This window comes from Rhododendron vialii, chromosome 1a (genome assembly GCF_030253575.1).
Source record: "Rhododendron vialii isolate Sample 1 chromosome 1a, ASM3025357v1".
Classification (NCBI taxonomy): Eukaryota; Viridiplantae; Streptophyta; class Magnoliopsida; order Ericales; family Ericaceae; genus Rhododendron; species Rhododendron vialii.
The window spans coordinates 46,484,066-46,506,227 of NC_080557.1; the positions used below are offsets into that span (position 1 = coordinate 46,484,066).

The 22,162-nt window shown below is 38.7% G+C and overlaps 1 protein-coding gene and 1 long non-coding RNA gene across 2 annotated transcripts; one reads left to right on the forward strand and one right to left on the reverse strand.

The window, feature by feature from the left end:
• Positions 1–4,763: 4,763 nt before the first annotated feature.
• LOC131321780 (histone H1) lies at positions 4,764–6,168 on the reverse strand. Its single transcript, XM_058352730.1, has 2 exons — positions 5,827–6,168; positions 4,764–5,656 (listed from the first exon to the last, which is right to left on the reverse strand). The coding sequence occupies exons 1-2, from the start codon at positions 5,998–6,000 to the stop codon at positions 4,997–4,999; spliced, it is 834 nt and encodes a 277-aa protein (XP_058208713.1). The 5' UTR covers positions 6,001–6,168; the 3' UTR covers positions 4,764–4,996.
• A 5,258-nt stretch (positions 6,169–11,426) lies between these two features.
• Positions 11,427–22,013, forward strand: LOC131321801 (uncharacterized). The gene is made up of 5 exons (XR_009198632.1): positions 11,427–11,579; positions 15,796–16,041; positions 16,861–19,135; positions 19,438–19,641; positions 21,629–22,013. It is a non-coding gene; the product is annotated as an uncharacterized LOC131321801 (long non-coding RNA).
• The last annotated feature ends 149 nt before the right edge of the window (positions 22,014–22,162 follow it).

The window sequence follows — 22,162 nt, forward strand, 5'->3', positions numbered from 1 at the left end:
ACTGTTCCAGAATTAAGTCAAAAAGATCCACCTTGATGGTCCGTAGAATCATAAAGGAAAAAAATCTGGGTCACACTTGACCTAGATTGCAATTGTAAGTTCTTCACTGTTGAAATTCTCATTAGCACAAAGAAATAGGCCAATTAGTTGTGAGGTTAATCAAATAATGAGATTATTCATCTACTAGATAACACATGAGACAAGAACCACCTATTGTGATCATGTTGTACTGCCACACCCTTTACCTTTGATTAATATATCATAAAAAAGTGTGCATCGCAATCCCACAATACTTGTGCTAAGGGCATGCCCATATCCCCTCAATAGGGGGTTTGTATAATTAAGATTATGTAGCTTCCAAATGTGTCCCAAACGCCAACAGGAATCCCCATCACTCTGATCCAAACAGAGGTGTGGCCTGACCAGATCTATCGCACAGAGCTGGCGACCACCAATGGAGATGAACCTCTTTTCAAGCCAATTTCCTCATCTGCTTCAGAATCCTCTGGGCTTTAACTCTTCATGAGAATAGGACAACAAAGCAAGCTCTCCTACCTCCACATTACACGTCACTCTACCCCAACATTCCCACCTTCGAAGGTCCCTTCTGGAAAGCGCTAAACCATTGCCACTTCTACATGTGATTAGCGAACTTGATACCAATCCAACCCCGGATCCAACTCCTTGACACTCCGTTTAGGCCTCTCACAACTTTTTTGTCATTCTTGCTTCCCACAAGGGGATTGTGAGAGGTTAGAAAGGGAGTGTGAACATCATTTCCCTTCTAAAACTACCACAACAAACAATGTGAAACATTTCAAAAGTTCAAATTAGTCCATCGTAATCGACAAGCGAGAAATAATTACTTAAACAAGATTATGTCTACAATCCTACCGCTTATGGAAACACATTCTCTGAGGTCATTAGAAACACTAATAATCAGTAAGCCAACAAGTAGGGTATGGTAAAGAACCACTCCTCAATAAGCTAATACAGAGCAGCCTAATATCCACTTGTGATTTGAGTTCCCTTGCTTAATAAGCTTGTGTGCCTATTACTTAATCCACCAATACTTTGGAATAAAAGTGAGGACCAATCCAAAAATAAAGACATCGCCGCTTGAATTCAATGAAAATGTACATACTAGCTGGTGATGGTTACTGTTCAACAAGGGTGCTGTAAGTTGTAAAATGAGAACTAATTGAATCCATCGTGTCTCAAACAGTTAATTTTCATCCTGGAAATATAAGAATTAACAATCACACTTGAACACCAAAACACCGCATACAATATAAGGACCTAACCTAGCCTTTCCTTGAAACACAGAAGAGAATAATACAGGAACAAAAGAGAAGAATGAAAAACAAATACTAACATATAGCCAAATCACAACTAGATCACTATCCGGCTGATTTACGTGGAGAAGCAGTTCTTTCAGTTGTGCCTTCATATCATTTAAGTTCAATGTTCTAGATAAATGCTACTTATACCTCCGTAGAGTCCCGGTGATAATCCGGCCTTATACAAGTATGCAAAAGCTTAAAATAGTTGTTTCTCAATAAATGGAAGTGTTTACCTATCTAACAAGGCTATGACATCAATATAAGGATATATGCAATGCAGGTCGGAAATATTGCCACACGTCTACAAAGAGGAATTATCCATCAATTGGGGATTGCATGGGGTACTGTTGTTGTCCACACAGTGGAATGAAGATAAACTAATTCAGTAATTTCAAAATTGTTGCATCTAGTTTGGCTCTTAAGCCTGAAACATGAATCTAAATCAGACGAGGAAGGTAGAATAACAGAGATTTATCCTGCATAATTTCTAAGGAAATAAACCCATACCTAATCTAAGAAGGAGAGAAAGAAAGAAGGGGCAAAAAATTGAGCACCGATCTGCTTCCAAGCTTCGATCTTATCAGGCATCAGAGAAATCAAGCATAACAATCAACTATAGTACTTTCCACAGTCTGCTAATTTTATACTAATTATAATCAGCAAATATTTTAAAAAAAAATCGTCCTAGCTGCACAATTAGCACACACTAAAGATCCAAACAACTATTAAGCATAAGTACTTTAGGAACATGTGTCCACCTCTGCAACATGACATTGACATGTCACCATTGGCTACATGGATCTCACCTCAAGAATCCATAACCACCTGAGGATAGATCTCCAGAATGTCACGCTAAAGATCTCACCCATTGCAACTTGTAAGAGAGATCTGCCAAGTGAGATCTGTGAAGCTTAGTCTCCAGTTCACACTAGGCTCCAGGACAACCTAGCTGGAGGCAGGGCTTAGGAACACTATGGAGGATTGTGTCTAGGAGGCTAGAGTTTATATAGATTCTTGAGCTGAGATCCACGCAGAACATAGTGAAGCTTTGGAAATGACTCCAAGGTCTATGCCCTTGGCAACAGTTTGGAACGTATCGAAAACTCCAGAGAACCAAAAAAAACCTAGAGATGTCAGTTAATCATTACATGGAATTCTTGCAAAATACCTAACCAGCACGAGTCCAGCTATACATTCTTCATGTATGTTCCAAAGAACTTCGAAACGATTAGACTCAGACTTCAAAACTTTACATTGATTTGTAAAAATAGTTACCCCGGCATATGTATCATATTCAACTTGAACTGTTACTTCACTAATAACTGTAATAGTTATAACTTATCACTCCATTCAATGTAACTAAGATATAGTTCAGCTTAACAATTAGCGATGAGTGAAAAGGCTTCTGTTAGGATGCGGAGTGGAACCTCTTTGACTCGGTTTGAAGATTATAATTAACCGATGTGGGACAACCTGCCACTCTACCACACTTGTGATTCCCAACTCACACATGGCCAGGTAAACAAAGTATACATAACTTGGAATCACAAGATTCACAACTAAATGAAGTGCACTTATGGCACAAACAAGGAAAAATCAACCAAGAGACTCTTGCCCAAAATCCTCTAATATCCTAGCCCCTAGGACCGATACAATGTTGAATATAGAAGGAAATATACAGCAGATTTTCAAATAACTAGTGACGTGTTGAATAGAATCCACAACATCAATGTCCTCAATATAGCATCATCTCATTTCCAAATCTTCTGCAACATCAAATTGAACTTATTGCAATTTCATTAGATCCCCATAAGTTTAACAGTACCATAAAAGGATAAAAAGAAGTTAATGGTTCACCCAAACAAACTAGTTAATTCCCATGCAAATGTTCGTCGGTCAGTATAGGAGCCATAACAAAGAAAGCAACCACATTAAAGAGAATATGTGATTATGAGCACGAACATCGCCATTCAAATATTTTCACTTGTCACAAAATGGTACCGAGACATAAAAACCTCAAAACTTTATGTATGATATTCGGTAATACTTGGTTATTGAAAAATCCCCGTCAGATCAAAACAAAGTATGGGTTAATGCCTAAGATCTTGTTTGTTTGGGGGATTCAAATCCTCTGGGCACGGCCTCGAGTAAACTTTCTCTATATCTCTCCACTTATTACTCTCAAAAATCTCCCTCAAAACCCCCCAAACGATCAAGGCCTAAGTCACTGGCAACTGAAACAGTGAGAGCAAGGCATTCCTTTTTGGCTGGTTATACCGGTCTTATGATGCAAACACAGAAGTAGTTCTCCTTAGCAATGAATCCAGCGGGAGACATTGTCACTTCTCCATGAATACAGTATATATCAGGACATTCATTCAATACTTTAGGTTAACAAAGAAGTGCACAAAGTATTTAATAACTATTAGCACATAACTACAAATTAAAAGAGAACGTGAACATCAAGTTGAGGTAAAGAAATGTCCAAATTTGTTCACATGTAGCGTTTTCCAGCGAACGATTTGAGCTATTATGTAATTGCATGAATAAAACATTTATTCTTTACCTAGAAAGCTCAGGATGAACAAAATTGATAGTTGCCAAACAGGTTTCTGAAACTATCAACTAAGAAATAGATTAATCACACATATCTTTGATCCGCAATTAGCCAATCAAGAGTTTAAGGAGTAGAAAACTTACCGATACCTTCTGCATGACCCCAATTCAACTCTTTCTTCCATATCCTTGAAACAGGAAAAAACCTCAATCAATTATGATGTACAAGTTTCAAGCCAGCAATAAACAATGTTGAGGAAATCTTTACCTTGCTTACATAATGGGATGGGATTTGGTTCAAAACTATTGACCGCAACCCTAATCTGTCAAGCATCTCTGTGACAAAGCCTGAAAAGAGTGTCTGGGTGCAGATATGGACGTGCATTTTCATGGGTTGGGAGAAGGGGAAGAAGGAATGTAGAATCAAGAACCATATCCATGTCAGTCAAGGATAACACTCAACAATCAGCTATATTGATGAATCCTCTAATCAAACAATCAGAATTCCCTTCGGCATCAAATCTCTGGTTACACAACCGAAGTGCAGATAATGCTACCAACAATGACTGTATCAAAGAAAGAATGCTCCATTGATAAATTAGATGTGAAGGGCTAATAGTAGTAGCTATACCGAGAGCCTGAAAGCTTCTTCAATTTCTTTACCCTAAGCTATAGCAGCCAAAATAGTTCAACGAGGTATGGTATCCTTGTATCCCACGAGATGGTAACATAACAAATAGTCAAATACCCTAGAAAATGTTTTTGAAACGCTTGCATTTGTCAATTGTCATTCAGGTTAATCTTCAAATCGAAACAATTCAACAAAATTAAAAGGATGCCAATAACTAAAACGCACAGTAGATATACCAACAATGTAGTAACTCCAATTAGCACGCATAGAAAGAACTACAAGCTAAATACTGTGAATCACCTCAGAATCGATTACAACTACAAGCCCTAAATCGAAAAGGAATTATAAAAAAAACGAAAAACAGCAAAGAAACAAGATCAGACGCTATGTTTGTATGGGTGCACGAATCCAAACACACCCATAAAGATCAAGACATTTACAACACTACCCTCTACTCTCTCACCCCTCATTTCCTCTTCCTCGTTGCAGCTACTTTCTTCGCCGGCGACTTTGCCGGAGCTTTTTTAACCGGCGCCTTCTTAACCGCAGCTTTCTTCACCACCGGCTTAGGAGCCGCCGCCACTTTCTTCCCCGGACTAGTCCTAGTCGACGTCCTAGCCGCCTTCGCCGGTGGCTTCGCCTTGGCCTTCGGCTTCGGGGCCGCCTTGGGCTTCACAGCAGCCGCCTTGGGCTTCACCACAGCTTTCGGCTTCGCAGCTGCCTTAGGCTTAGCAGCCGGAGCAGCTTTCGGCTTCACCGCTGCCTTCGGCTTAGCAGGAGCAGCTTTCGGCTTCGGCTTCGTGGCTGCCTTAGGCTTCGGCTTGGCCGCGGGGGCTTTCTTCTTCTCGGGCGCCTTGGCCTTCGGCTTCGCAGCAGGAGCCGGCTTCTTCTTAACAACAGCCGGTTTCGGCTTCGAGGCTGGCGCAGGAGTCTTGCTCGCCGGAAGCTTATAAGAGTTCTTAACCTTCACGAGCTTACCAGACGCGGTCAATTTCCTCAATTGAACTAACAGCAACTTCTTGAAGTTGGACGGCAAGTCCTTGTACTTCTCTTCCAGAAACTTCGTTATCGCGTACTGACTCGATCCGTTCTTCTCCTTCAACGACACTATTGCCTCCGTTATCATCTGCACCGTCACATAAACAAAAATCAGATCTACAAATTCCAAAATCAAATCACTAACTAATCTCTAATTACGCCTAAATCTCCGCTAGTCACACAACTGAATTATCAAAATAACACACAACCAAAATAGAAGAAGAAGAAGATAATTGATTATGCGTAAATTTGTAGTACCTCAATGTAAGAAGGGTGAGTGGAAGCTTTTCTCTTCTTCGGAGCAGCAGGAGCTTTCTTCGGCTTCGCCTCCTTCTTGGCCTTCGCCGGCGCCGGCGCCGGTTCTTCCGCAGCCTCCGGCTCAGTAACCGCCGGAACCGTCTCTACTGCCACAACTACTTCTTCAGTCGCCATTTGGGAATTCAACTGGGATTAGGGTTAGGGCTGGGGCTGGACAAAGGATTTGAAATTTGGATGGGAATTTGTTTTTCTCCGGTGGTGGTGTGAGGACGATGAACGGAATTGAGCAGATTTAAATAGTAAAGCGTAAGAGAAGACATGCCCAGGAGCCGAGCGCTGATTGGTGGAAGAAGCGGCACGCGGATCGCTGGCTTTGGGAAATTTTAAATGTAGGTCGTTGGATATTTTGTTATCGACGGTTAAGAGCGATGGAAAATGAACCTTGGATGGGGGTTTGTAGGAAAGGAGGTTGTTTAGGTGACTTTAGGTGTGTTTTTGTGCTCCACTGATTTGATCATAACTCGAGCTGTACCGAATGGAATTTCATGCGGTTTTTTGGGTCTTGTAGGAAATTATGTCAGCTTCACAATGAGGGTTCACTCGGACCAAGGTGATGAGGGAGTTGGGAGAATTCTAGGTTTGAAGGTACATTGGTCATGGGGAGAGTTTGGTTGGAGTTTGTTGAGGTTTTGAGGTGTTTAAGAAGAATGCTTGGAAGTAAAATGAAATTTTGGAACCAGATGTGATAATAGGCTTGTAGATGAATCCGTTGGTTCAAGAATCGTGAAATTTGAATTTGTTTTGACTGTAAAATTATTCGTTACGAGATGGAAGAAGATGAACAAATTTATAATTAGGCCAAGTATGATATACAAAGTGATATTTATCTCATCAACCAAAATCAATTGCAACCATTCCTATTGTGGTGATTATGCAGACTTATGATCAACCTAAAAACATTAATTCTAAGCGGTTGGTAAATTAACCCAAGTCCTAATAGAAACAATTTAACAATCACCGTTATAGTCAGTTAAAAGTTGTTTATTTAATGACTTGGTGGCATAGTTGGAATGTCTAAATTCTTCTAGTTAGTTCGATCAACTCCTTGTTGATCTCAATCTTACTCCATAAAATAGGAATGTGTTTGGTTTTGTAACATTTGCAGTTAAGTTTAGCTCTTCGTAACGTTTCCATGCAACTTAACTCTACTAATAAGTCAAAATAATATCATTAGCCTCCTACATGCCATTTGAAGGTGCTATGGCGTCGATTATTTCTCAACAACTTAACGTCGTCACCATTTCCAACCAGCAAAATCAAACAAATGCGTGACTTTTTAACTTTTCTATGTGTTTTAATCATTTTATTGTGCTTTGCGGCCAATTTTATTTATATAAATATATGAAACACTATTCCTAAATCACATATGAGTTCTAAAGATAAAGGGCATGTGACTTTTTAACTTTTCTACGTGCGCTCATCATTTTATTGTGTGTTGCGGCCAATTTTATTTATGTGAATGTATGAAACACTATTCTTAAAACCACATATGAGTTCTAAAGATGGGAGACATATTAACCAAATATAGACTAAAAGATCATATAGTCTTATCTTTGTATAGTGTCAAAGATGTTTTTAGACAAAGTTTTACATTGTACTAGCAAGTTTTTTATTTGTAGTTTATGTAGTTTCATATGCTTACGGAGATATTACTCGTAATGATATACAGTTTACTTTATTCAAGTTACTTTGTTGGTGCAGATAGAAATTTTGTGTCTACGTAAATATGTAATGAATGAACATATATTTGACTCGCTACTTTTATGAAAGTAACAAACCAGTTACATAGCATCAAAGGACATTGAAGTTCAAAATTATCATTAAAATAACATTCCATCATTGACAAAAAGTTTTTTTTTTCCTTGTATATGTGCTGAAAATCGCTAAAGTAGTGCAAAAGATACATTTAATAAATTATCTTGGTCATTGTTAATCATATGAGTCATTCTTTTAACCAATGCTCAAAATGATGTTGTAAATGTGTCACACCAACAAATAACACATGCAAGTACTTGACTTGGCTAATAGTGTCATCGATATTTTTGTTCACGCGTTTTTTTCTAAATGTGTGATATTATAGTGTTCAGCTAACATATGCGTGTAATTGAAAATCACATGTGGAAAACTAAGCAAGTGCAATGTCATTCTTGTCATGTGAAATTGATGGCGTTAATGACGGATATTGCTCATGTTTGAGGATGAGGAGGTTTGCCCTAATATACCTTCAAGCAATTGGAGGTTCTCGTTCATCTCTTGGGGTCATTTCAGTGATTATCTATTAGCTCGCAACAAATTAGTTGATGCTGGCTCAACTTATCATTCCATTCCCAAGCCTTTTTCTTCTTGACTATAATAAATCTTGTTAAACCAACTTGTTATTTAATCCAATCCATGAAGCTCTAATTGAGAAGACACGAGATTGTGTAGTTGAAGAAGTTGAATACTCAATTGGGCACAAAATAAATGTTAACATTTGTTAAATTAGAAGTTGAGTGTACTTGATGATTGATGATATCATTGGGGCGATATTTAAAATGCAACCAAATTTATCGTGTCCTAAATGCTCATTGATAAGGAACGAAGCAAATAACAAACTCTTACGATGATGTGGCATGGTAGGTTAGGATTATCAAATTGACAATTCCATGACTCTTTCTTGCTAGAATCACTTTCTATGTCTTTTACACAATCAAAAGAACAAACTGGAAATCCATATTAACAATTCTCATACTTTAAGTTGACTATGAGAAGGGCGTTCAACTATCTTAAGGACGACGCTGCCATGTCTAGACCATTTATACATTCATGTACATGAACAAACACACGCAATCATGTCACGGTGTTCCTAATAAATTAGAAGTAGGAGCTTTACACATATATCACTTCTATATATGATATGAAACGTACCATCACTGCCTTGAATTGCACATGACTTGCAACTCAACCAGATTTTATGAATTGCTCGTAATTTGTATTCCTTGGATATGGAGTAACTTGTATAATGAGAAGTAAATATAGTTTTTCTTTTGATCAATAGCATATGTCATTCCAATAAGGCTAACGGCACTTACATGAAATAATCATAACAGTCAATAAGAGCTAAATCTACTGAAAATTAGGAAAATGAGCAAAATCACAAATGGGCATTCAAGCACAAAGACGCATTACTGCAAAAGCAGACAAGCGCGATGCGACGTAGGGTCCATCCTAGAATCGGCAGATGAGCAACCTAGAGCTCAAACCATTAGATTGGTCCTTTAAATGGCTAATGTTGGCATTTACGGCGTAAGGGACGAATCCCTCACAGCTGCAAAGGGATGCTCAAGTGCGAGTTTCTGCTGGCACTTCGAGCGCAGTAGTTGACCAAACAACCCACAACAAACCAGACCTCTTTGCAAGCACACAAGTCAAGATCTGGTAAAACTAGTCTAGATAGAGACCAAACCACAAAAACTTGATCAATGGCCGCAGAACCGGAAGCGGCCAAAACCAGACAATAGATACCAACAACAACCAACCACACCACAACATTACTACCGAAAACGAGATCCAGCGGCCACAACACAACAAAAAATATATACATATTACCCACCACCAACACCCACTGGATCTGGAGAGACCAGACTGGGACAAAAATCCACCTCGCCAGAGAAGAAGAGGCAAAAAAATGGCCTAAAAAATAGACTATCTCCTAATCCTCCACAAACCCTAATTATTACCTACCAACTGAAAGCCAAAAGAGCACGATTGCCTCCGAATCACAATGAACCAGATCCGAGCTCGCCGTGGAAGACACCACGACACATGAGCTGCTAGAGCTGAGCTACGTCGCCGAGATCGCTTGGGCTGAAAACTACGAAGCTGGAAAGGATGTGGGAGATCCGAAGTCTACGGCGCCGGAAGGAGGGGAGAGAGAGGTGTAGAGGAAGAGGAGAAAAAGGGGAGGGTGGAGGTGGAAGATGCCAAATGGAACCCTAGCTCTGGAAAGTTTAAAGAGAGAAAGAAGAGAGAAGGAGGAGCAAAGGGTGGGCGATTATGAGAAGTAAATTCACTATGACTATTTTTATTTTTATCGTTCCAAAATCATTTTCATCGTTTCTTTAAGTCGTTTGAGAGCCGCATCTCCAATTTGTAGAGTTTTGAATTACATTGCATTCATCGGAGTTGCGTTATTTTGAAATTTACCTAAGGACGCGTTTGGATTAAATCAATTATTATTTAACACCAGTATTTATCGGCAAATTGTTATTTATCTTTTTATTAAAATATTGGAATTATTCATTTTGTCTTTTGTGATTTTTCTTTTATATTTGTAATATTTTTTACTATCGAGATTCTGCTTGCCAAATCGAGAGTTTAATCACAAAATAACACAAATTTAATAAGAAAATTTAAACCATTAAATATTGGGAGATAAAAGTCGTTTTTTTCATCAGAAAAAAAAATGGAATGGCTCTAACCGTGTTGGAGACGTGTCTCAAAAGTAGGATTGGGCACAAACGTAATCTGGCGGCCAGATTTTGTTGTACTTTACTCGAGTAGTTAAAATGCAAGATTATTTCCATCCTTTTTCCGGGATTTTGACGTAAATCCCACATTTATTAGGAAATCCAAACTATTTACATAATCGACGTCAGACCTTAATCTTTAAATAGGATTTATATAACCCGTAAAATTCCAGCTGGGCATCTCATAAATGGGGAAATCAAAATAAATTTCCAGCTAGGCATCTCATAAATGGGAAAAATCAAAATAAATTTCCAGCTGGGCATCTCATTGGGAAAATCTAAATGAAATCTACAGCTGGGAATGAGCAAAGCTGCCACGGAAAGGATCTGGATCCTCTGTGAGATTCCTCTCCCCCGGAACTTTGTTTATAATCCGGACTATTGATCATTAAGATGGACGATCTGGATTTCATGAAAATTCTCACACCATCCTCACAGAGGATCCAGATCCCTACGGATACTGACGGGAAACCAACGGCCACGCGGGATCCATTTTCGGTCCCGCACAGATAACCCAAGCTGTTCAATAATAAAAAAAATCAATTGGGCCCATAAAAAAAACTGAGCCGTTTATTCAGATTGAGCTAATTTTCCAAGAGCTCACTTGCTCTTTATTTTTTTCAAAATTATTGAATGGCTTGGATCATCCCGTGCGGACAAAACTGGGCCCGCGTGGCCGTCAATTTCCTTAGAGTTAGAGTTTTTTTTAGCTAAATAAGTCAATTGACTTATTTTTTTGTGAATTATTGTGTCATCATAACGAGATGAATCTAAAAAGTAAAAAATTATCATTGAAATTCAATTTTTTTTAATAAAGACAAAAATAAGTCAATAAATTAATTTTTTCGTCTTTATTCAATTTTTTTAGATTTACACGATAATTTTTTACTTTTTCAATTCATCGCGTCGAACTAATAATTCACAAAAAAAAATTGACGCGTAAATAACAAATTAGTTTTTTTTAATATATAAGTAAAAAAAACAAAAAGCAAAAAACCAATTGGCTTGCTATTTTCGGGACGAGTCTGTGATTTTTAGACTCCCGCCAAATAGTGTCGGGTCCAGACCGCAGCTGGCATATAAATACTGTGCATTGATCCTTAAACCCTAAACCGTTCGTTACCAAAATCCCGATTGACGAAATCCCAACGGCTAGGGTTTTGGACCTCCAGACAGCAGTCTCTGGTAAGACCTCGTATCCGCCATACGTTCACTTGTCATCTCTCATTGCCTTGTTCGTATGAGTCGTATTTAACTTGAATTTGACATGTTCCCATCGAATGTGGCGAGGGTGTATACATATTTACATGTACTAATGCATGCTTGTGTATTTCTTTTATGGAATCAGCTTTTGTATTGTTCTCGATAGGTTTATACTTATTTAACGCTTAGGTTTCAACGAGGTTCGGAGCGAAAGCAGTTCGCTCTGAAAGGCTGTAAGCAGTGGTGGAGCCAAGAATCGAAGTCTAAGGGGGCCAAACAATGAAAATAATAGGGTACCGTACGGTTATTTTTGCGATATTAAATCTGGTAATTTGAGTTTTTATGGAACGATTTCAATTACTTGAATAATTGATCTCGAGTATTGTTTAGTTATGGTTGAAAATTTATTGTGTTCAAGATGAAAATTTAATGTGTTGAACACGAAAATTGTTCTTACTCTTTTAAGTATGGTTGAAAGTTTATAATCCTTTTACAAATATCTACCAAAATTAGGCAAACTATACGTACAAATAAAAAAATGTTTGGGGCCTGGGCCTCATCTGGCCCCACAATAGCTCTACCACTGGCTGTAAATGGGGTTCACAATTTGTTGCGTCTAGTGTAGGTATCTGGAATTTAGAATGCCATGTTGAATGTGTTGTCACTTGTTTGGTTTGCAGTTGTTTGATGCTGTGTTGGAGTGTTTTATGGGAAGCTAGAATATTCTGGTACTTCCTTAATTACACACTGCAGTCAGCGGTGCAAGCCGTAGCTGGCTTTAGAGTTACCACGCACGAGAATCGTGCTTTGATTTGGCGAAATTTTTTTTTGGGCTATGTCTCAGAGAATTTATGTGCCACGAAGCTGCATTGGATTTTTTGGTTTCTGATTAATCTGCATTATCGTTGTATTTGGTCATTTTATCGGCAAATCACTTTAGCGGGGCAATTGTGGAATTTTTGAGTTACTGATTTTTTTTCGCTGAAATTTTGGGTAAACGTTGTTTAATTTCGGGGATCTATTGATAGTTTGATACTACCGGGGTTGTTAATTCATGCCCAGTGTTTGGAAGTGTTTTTTTGTGTGTGTCTGTTTTATGTCTTTTAAAGGGATTCTAAAATTCTCTTGCTGGAGGTGTTGCTATCAAACAAACCTCCTCCGATTTGTTCATGTGATTGGATCAAGAGACTGGTTGTTGTTTAGTCATCATAAGATACTCATTGTTACAATCGTCTTATTGTTCAGTAGAAGTCATGATTACGTCTTAAAATACAACTCCAATATTTTGAATAATTGGAAACCACATTGTGCCCATGGTCTTAGGGCCCCCATACATTTTGTTTGTCTAGTGCATTTGAATTGTTTGGCTTTTGAAATGGTCGTGTAGTACCTAAAGGGTGTTTGAGACGGAACTGCACAGAAGTAGCTGTTCGGACCACTGCAATAACCCTTTTTGCAAAACTGTTCCCCAAATGTTGAGAACTTACTTGGCTTCCTTGGTTGGCTCATTGCTTAGACAAATGTAGTCCCTCCCCGTTTTGACTCTGCCTTATCCTGCGTTGCTTTAAACAAGAGCTTCCTTCGTCACAGGTATAGCAGTTTTTGCCATTGTCCGGGTCCCTTCAATTACTATCATTCTCTTTGGATGCTTCGATATTTTTTTTCCGGTAATATAATCTCTTTCCAAGTTTGTGGAGAAAAAATGCCTCACCTTCCTACGTTAATGTTCACTAGAATTTTTTCAAGTTTGCGTCCGACAACTTTGTATTCTGATTATGAAACTCTTGTCCTGTTGGGAAATCATTACGTTGCTTTGATATTTGGTCTAATATTGTGGAAAGGAGAAGTGAACAGAAGAGATGACTAGTAATGTTAAAAGGTGAAGTTAATCTAACCGATTTCGTCAAAGGTCTTTGATCCTTCTGTTTCTTCCGAAAATGTAACAATTGGCCTAGGAACAACGAGTAGTGCAGTTCTAGGCCTGATGCGGGCGTGCCAGGGCAGGATTGCTGCCCAAATTCGTATCAAGGCCTGGAAGCCTTAATCTGACTTCTAACTGGACGAAAGTGCACGGCCTAAGGGTGGAGACCGTGAAGAGGTTCGTGGTATGCCTTTGCGGGCTAAGGACTTAAAATTTCCTAATCGTGTGAAAAATGGAAAGAAAGGTAGAGCAAGGCCTAAAACAGAAATAAAAGGACTTCATTAACGGTTTAATAAAGTCTGATTGCAAGGAAATGAAATAAAATCTAGGCTTGGCTAGATTGAACGGGAAACTAAAGATAATTGAAAGATAATTGAAATGCAATTTAGATAAGCCGTGGGCTTGCCTTTGCGGGCTAAGGACTTAAAATTTCCTAATCGTGTGAAAAAATGGAAAGAAAGGTAGAGCAAGGCCTAAAACAGAAATAAAAGGACTTCATTAACGGTTTAATAAAGTCTGATTACAAGGAAATGAAATAAAATCTAGGCTTGGCTAGATTGAACGGGAAACTAAAGATAATTGAAAGATAAATTGGGTAAGCCGTGGGCTTGATTGGTCGGGGACCTAAAGATAAAAGATAATTGAAATGTAAATATGCATAAGCCGTGGGCTTGATGGTCGGGGACCGAAAGATAAAAATAGTTAAAAGATAAATGAAATGAAATTTGGATAAGCCATGGGCTTTGATGGTTGTGGACCTTTGCCAAGGCCTTCAAAACTGTGATTTATAGGAGCTACAGGCCTTGAGCTGCTTCAAAATGCTCCAATGCATGGCTGCCACATGGCCTTCTATCAGAGGCTTGAGCTTAAGCAGCTTCGAAATGCTCCAATGAGGGGTTACTATCTGAACAAAATGTGCCTTTTACTCCAAGAAAAGGGCAAAGGCTTGAAAAATCCTTCTTTTCTGCATATAACTTTGAAAAAAGGCAAAGAAAATTTCAGTTTCTGCAGTATCCAGGCCATTCCGGGCCCACCACAGCTGCAGACCAATACTTCACCAGGCCTTTCTTATCATTTTATTGGACCTTGCATACTTGTGGGCCCTCTAAATCCTCTGAGGTTCATCTTTCACGGAAGAAGGATCCAGAAACAAAGGATTAACCAGACCTGGATGAGCTGCTTGTGAGCAGCTTGCTTAGGTCTGCATGAATCATTCACCAACAGCTCCAAGGGCTGCATGTGCGCCACCTGTCTCTAGCCTTGCTTCATGCTGAAGAATGGGGTCCCACCAGTTCAGACCTTGAGCTGCTTGTGAGCAGCTTACCCAGACCTGCCTATCAGGAATATTCTAGGCCTTTGAGCTGCTTGTGAGCAGCTTAAGGCCTTTGAGCTACTTGTGAGCAGCTTAAGGCCTTTGAGCTGCTTGTGAGCTGCGTAAGGCCTTTGAGCTGCTTGTGAGCTGCGAAAGGCCTTTGAGCTACTTGTGAGCAGTTTAAGGCCCCCTAATTGCTCATTAAAGGCTTTAACGATGCTCTTAAAGTAGTGGGCCTTTCATCAATTGGGCCTGAACTTGTTGGTAAATCATGGGCCTTTGCCCAATGTAAGCCTTCTGAGCCCAAGCCTGGTGAGAAAACCAAGGCTTTTACCAATTTGGGCCCATTTCTTAGGCCTTTGTTACTTCTAGGGATTTGGGTTAGGCCTGGACGAAATACTCAGGCTTGGTGGACTGATTCAAGCCTTAGGCCTTTGACTGATTTAGGCGTATATGGAAGGCCCATCATTTCTTAAGAACCGGCCCTAATTCGTGGGCAACTGGTCGTAAGGTCTTTCAAGGCTAGGGCCTCGACCCTCGAGGCTACCTTTTAACCCGTAAATCCATTTCCTGATTTTTGGCCAAAAATGGGTGTAAACACCTTCACACATAACAAGTATAGGCGAGTATGTATCAGATTTCAAAGCAGGTCAGCACATCCCTTGTTTGTGGGAAGCAGAACTTTGGTAGCTAAGCAACCTTGGTGGCCAAGGAAATCTTGGCAGTCAAGTACTTGGTCAAGACTCGGAGCATTCTTTGGGTTTGAAACCGAACCCCTCAAAGATCTACTGGTATAATCTGTACTGATATTGTGGAATTGTCTCAAAAAGTTGCGCAAACTCTCAGTCACTTATAATCACGATCACTAGTGTCTATTCACGGTGTTAACATGGTAAAGTGAGTCTGAACTATGTCTATTGATGGTATTAACATGGGTATCAATATTCTGTGTTGACTTGGAACAGAAACTGGAGGCTCCACCTGGGGAAAACCGGAGGTAGTTAAGACCCATCAACTGCAACATGATCATAGTTCCTGAAGTGATTGGTGGTTCATTGGGTTTCACAATGGGAAGACATTCAATCAGGCTGAAATCAAGGGTGAAATGATTGGTCATTATGTTGCTGGGTTCTCAATCTCTTACAAGCCTAGAAAATGTAGTTCCCTCGCCATTTTGACCTTGCTTTCAACAATAACTGCCTTCATTACAGGTATAATTGTTTCTTTATTGACAGGGTGCCTTCAATATCTATTATGCTCTTTGGATACTGGGTTACTTTTTTGTCGGCAATATAAATGCCTCAATCTGTTACATTAGCGTTTGTTACCATTTCTGCAAGTTTGCCTCCCGGAACATTGTAGTTCAATTATGATAATTCCTGTCTTGTTGGAAATTTTTTATGTTACCTTGGTATTTTGTCTAATAACGTGAAAAAGAGATGAGAACGAAAGTGATGAGTGGTAGCCAAGCAACCTCGGTGACCAAGTAAATCTTGGTTACCCAATATTTGGTTAAGACTTGGAGCATTCTTTCCTGTCAAGCCCATTCAATTAGTCCACTGCCAAAAGTTCATGGGCCAGTTCCCTTGACGCTTGTGATATGATATAGAAGAAAGACCTCATGGATAGGTAGCCAAGTCTAAACCTTACCCATTCTCTGGTTAAGCTGAGAATGTCTTTCTTGACCACAAAATAAGCTCACAACAAAACAATTTTGAGGTGACATATGCATGCCACTATTTATACTTGAAATCATTGTGTAGCCCAGAAGGGCCAGAACAGTTTAGCATCTATTTGTGGAAACGCAGTTAAAATCTTCTGTATTACAGAAGATCACATGAATTTTTGTGAAAGATTTAGGGTTGATCCCTACTGATATTTAAAGATGGTCTCACATAGATGTGCAAGCTCACTCGGTCGCCTGTAATGACATTCATGTTTTTCTATGTATGTATTAAGTTTATTGACATTGTTCAAGTGAAAGGAAGTTATATGGAGCGTATTAGTAACATTGTTTTAGCTTGGTACAGAAACTGGGGGCTTCACCAGAGGAAAAGACAGAGTTAGTTAAGACCCATCGATTTCACCATGATCACAGATAGTTCCTGAAATGCGTGTTTGCATCAGGGGGGTTTACGAAGTGAAGATATTCAATCAAGGCTGAAATGATTGGACATTATGTAGCTGGGCTCTCAATCTCGGTATTGTTGTCTATCAATTTTTGCATTTGTCAATTAACACGATCTTAAGTTTCAACGAGGTTCGAAGTGAAAGCCCATGGCTATGATCAAGTAATTTTGAAAGGCTGTAAGTGGTGTTCACCTTCGTTACATATAGTGTAGGTAGCTGGAATTTTGTTTATAAACCTATGCTTTCTGGATTGTTAGATTTGCAGTTGTTTGACTCTGTGTTGAACTTTTATATGGGAAGGTAGAAAATTCGGGTACTTCCTTAATTAAATATGGTAGTGCAAGCCATATTTGGCCACTTGGCCTGAGAGTTAACACACATGATCTTGCGCTTCGTTTTGGTGAACTATTTATTTGGGCAAGGTTTGCATCAATTTATTTGCCCGTCATTTTTTTTCCATTTTTGTATTGCATCTTCTTTCCCTTCTCTTCTAATCAAGCTTCTGATTTCCTTCAAGTCAATCTGTTTTATGGTGGTATGTGGACACTTATCGCAATCATTGTAGTTGGGCAATTGTCGAAAATCTTGAGGTACTTACCTTTTGAAATCGTGTGTAAAGGTGATTTTATTTTGGGGATCCATTAATTCTGTTGGAGCGGTTAGTTCATGCCAGGTGTTTGGAAGTGCTCTTTTGTGTGTGTGTGTGTGTGTGCTGGTTTCACGACATTTACTGTCTTGTAACATTCTTTTGCTGGAGGTTTTGCTGTTAAATAAACCTCCTCCCATTCCTTCATCATTTGATTTTACCAATAGACTGGATGTTGTTTGGTTATCATGAGATACACATGACTTAGTGCTATTGTTCCGTAGAAGTTCCTTTTAAGCCATGATAACTTCTTAAATACTACGTACTCCACCATTTGGATACCAAATTGTGCCCCATGGTCTTATGTCCCCCTTACATTTTGTTTGTTTAGTGCTTTTGAAATGTTAGGCTTTTGAAATGGTCTGGTAGTACCTACAGGGTGTTTGCTTCCATGTATAGAAAACAATGCTATTGGTGGGTATACCAGGAGTAGTTGTTCAGGCCACTGTAATAAACTTTTACCAAAACTGTTTTCCAACAGTGAAGATTTACTTTGCTTCCTTGGGTGGCTAATTGCTTAGGCAAATGTTGTGCCCTCTTATGGCTGTGCCTTATACCTTGTTGCTATAACTGATACTTAGCCTTTGTTACAGATATAATGATAGTTTCTTTGTCACGATTAATAGCTTGCTCATTGGATACTTTGATACTATCATGCTCGTTGGTTATTAGAATTTCTTCAAGTTTGACTCTGATAATGTTGTTTCAGTTATGATACTCCTGTCTTGGGTTTATTATGTTGCGACAATATGCTGTCTAATCATGTGAAAAAGAGAAGTGAACGAAAGAGATGACCCATAATGTGAAAAGGAGGAGAGAATCTACTGATTGCATCAAAGGTCTTAAATCCATGACACATGACAAGTATAGGCTGTGATATGTATCATACCAACTTCCAAAGCAGGCCATTAGATCACTTGATTATGGGAAATGAAACTTTGGTGGCTAAGCAACCGTGGTGACCAAGTAAATCTTAGGCATTCTTTGGGTTTGAGCCCATCCAATTGGCCAACTGCCAAAAGTTCATGCTGCAGTTCCCTTTGATGCCCGTAATTAAGACTGTCAAATTGTTTGGGGTAATACTCGAAGAAAAACCATATGGAAAACTAACCAAGTCCAAATCTTACCTGTATAATCATCTAGCATGTGTGCACCACAAAATATTAGGCAAAGAAAGAACTTTAAAAAGAAAGCTGGAGAGGAGGAGCTTCTCTCTCTATCGTGGGTTAGAGAGAGAAGCACATCATTCTATAAAGTTTTATTTGGCTTCCTCTTTCCCTAGAATTTTTGGACTTCTGTAATAGTGAGAGACTTGCATATGTGGAAATTTTGGAAGGAGGATGGATCATGTACATGAACTTTCCCTGCCTATTTTATCCTTTATATCACATATCTGCCTGTTTAATATTTTTCTTAATCTGATTGCATTCTTCCACTCATGATGATGTAATGTTACTCTTTTCTGTATCAGGTACCATATTATGTGGTTAAGTTGCGAGTGACTTTCTTCAAATACCGCAAATTTTCAGGTGACTGAATCATGTCATTATGTTGTACTTGCTGCAATCATCGTGCAGCTCAGAACAGTTTAGCATGTGTTTGCACAAACAGTTGGCATATTTTGCTTAACAGAAGATCAGCTGAATTTAGTTAAAGATCTAATGGCATTGATCCCCACTAATATTTGGACATTGATTAGCAAACTTACTTGGTCACTTGTAATGTTGTTCATGTTTGGCTATTGATGATACTAGACATTGGTAAAGTGAAAGAAAACTATATGACCTGTGTCTATTGATGGTATTAGTTATATTCTGTTGATTTGGAACAGAAACTGAAGGTTCCTCCTGGGGAATAACTGGAGCTAGTTAAAACACATCAATTGCAACATGATCGTAGTTCCTGCGGCGTCATTGGGTTACAATGGAAGACATTCAAAAAGGCTGAAATCAAGGCTGAATTTCCTGGGTTCTCAATCTCTTACAAAGCCTCCAAATCGTGGCAGACCTGGTATCAGTGTCACCCGCTTCTCCAGGTTCATAGTCCTCTCAAAGTATATTTTGCATGTCTGTGGCACGTCTACTGATTATCTTAAACTGGGTTATTGTTTTTTTACGCGCTTTGTCTTCTTTTCTTCAATGATGGGAATATACTAGTCTTTGAAGCAGAAAGAAGCTTAAACCATACAGTTCGAATTAACTATTATATTTACTAAATTTGATTGAAACTGGCGGCGGCCCACCCCACTTAGTACAAATTGGTCTGGTATTAGAATGGGTTGCACTGTGTTGTCTTTAGCTCACAGCCTTATTTTTCACTTTCCAAGCGATATTAGATGTGACAAATAAATAAAAAGGCAATCTTTGATGGGTTCATGGATTTGTAACTTTTACATCCTGTTTTCATCTTGGCTTCAAGGCCTCTGGATACCTCACTCCTGGATCTGAATCACCGCACGTGCTCCTAGTTAGTGTCGTTTAGGTGAGGAAACTTTGATAATAATAACATGATTCGAAGAGAATTAGGTTGTCTTTGGAACTCTGGAAAAGGAAGTGAAAGTAGAGGACTATAATGATTTTCCTTATTGGTTTTTTTTTTTCCAATGGGGAAGAAGGAAATCCAGACAAAACAACTTGAATATTATTCTTCCTTTCCTTTTTTTTACTCATTTTCTATCTATGGTTTTATGTAGTCATTTTCTTTGATGTGTTCTTTTAAACCAAAACATGGGAAAGTGATATTTTAGTCTTTCCTTTTTTACGGCGAAATTAAGGAAAGAAAGATATTACATTTTCCTTGTAATAACTTTCTCACTTTCTTTCTCTTTTCTTTTTCCTTCCACAAATTCCAAACACACCGTATTGGAAAAACAAAAGAAACCCCGTTAAAAGGAAAAACATTGCATCTTGTTTACGATGTTAGAGCTATAGTTGTCACAAGTTTTTGAATTTGATTCAATAGATTCATCAAATAGTTACATGGAATTTCAATTTTTTAAGTACCCTAAAAACTCAAAAGCTTGTACTGTGAACTGTTTGTAAATAAAATTATTTGTGTTACCAATCTTGTAATCATATCTGTTTTTAAGAAATCCGACAGTGAAAACAAAACACCATCAAGTAACGAGCCCATGTTAAAAATCATCGCCACCTCTCTTGGAATTTTCAGGAGTCTTCCGGATCTCTCCGGACATTTCTGGAAACATCTAGACTACACTAGAATGCTCCGGAATTTCTATAGACACGAGAATTTAGAGGGATTGTATGTGGGCATTTGAACTTGGAGTAGCCTCTGGGTTTTTCGAACTTGTAAGGATGAAGTTTTTTCTGTCTCACAACTCGTGTAAGAAATGGTTACAAGGTGTAGAACTAAGCAAGTGAAAACTGTGGTGCAGTTGAGGAAATTTGGTGTTATGCTAAATTCAAAAAACAATAGAAAACAGTGTGACACAGTGAAATTATGGGAAGAGAATGTAAAACAGTGAAATGAAATGGTGAGTCTCTTGAACCCTCATTTCAACGTAGTTTCTGTTAATAATTGTAAAAAATGTCCCTTGAAGAATCATCATTTCACCAATTTAGTTAAATGCCGATCAAGAAATTGCCTTTTTTCTTTTCTGAAAAAACTAGCAATTTGCTACTATAAGCAAACAAAACAAGTAAATTGCCATACCATGTTATACAGTAAATAAGATGACTAGCTAAACGAACTTAACTTGAAAGTTTTAACTATTTTCTTCTAGCTTACTTGTTTTTGTAATGGGCCTAGACTGTGCGCCTTGCACGAAGTCATCTTACTAGTTATCGTTAAATATTTACCTTTCCTTGAGCCTCATTAATTTTACAGATTTTTCTGTGTTGATTCTCCGTGAACAAATTGAATCAATCATAATTTTGGCTAACTAGTTAGATAAAACTTGTTTCCGAACATGAAGTGTATCCTCAAAATCATATTTTCTTTTTAGAATAGATTCGAGGAAACCATGTAATTGTGTTGATTCTGTCGTATTGTTTTATTTTCAGGAATAATTTATGTGCTGATGTTTAAAGATGAACGATGAAGCATAAAAATGGAACGATTCTAATCATTCGTGTGATGAGGCCCGATATGGATGACGAAGCATGAAAAAAGAACGATTTTGATCATTCATGTGATGAGGTTCGGTGAGAGGGGTGCAGTTCGGTTCCAAACTGGTGACAAACTAATGCCCTTTTGTAACCATGTGAGCATGTGCTAGTGTAGTTGGCACAGTTTCTACCCATTGCTTGTTACTAGAGTAATAAAAATGAAGAGATGCTTTGAAATCCTGTATTCCTCTTTCTCCAGTTTTGACCACGGACTCATGTAAGATGATGAATTTTTTAGCTCAAGTGTGCAATAACAAAACGGGTTTGTTGGTGGCCCCAATTAGGGTTCAGTGGCTCTGTGCTTGGGAGCGAAGCTTTAGGTGCACATTGTCAGTTTCAGCCAAACGTCCTCTGTACCGAAATTTTTGATGTTCAGCCGCAGGATCAGAATCTCAAATCACTTGGTACATGAGTGCACCGAATTTTCAG

What these genes read in the sequence shown, in the direction of transcription:
- LOC131321780 (XM_058352730.1), bottom strand. Translation starts at nt 6,000, where the DNA reads ATGGCGACTGAAGAAGTAGTTGTGGCAGTAGAGACGGTTCCGGCGGTT. An exon ending in CTCACCCTTCTTACATTGAG is followed by an intron (nt 5,657 to 5,826) that starts GTACTACAAATT and finishes GTGACGGTGCAG; the next exon opens with ATGATAACGGAGGCAATAGT.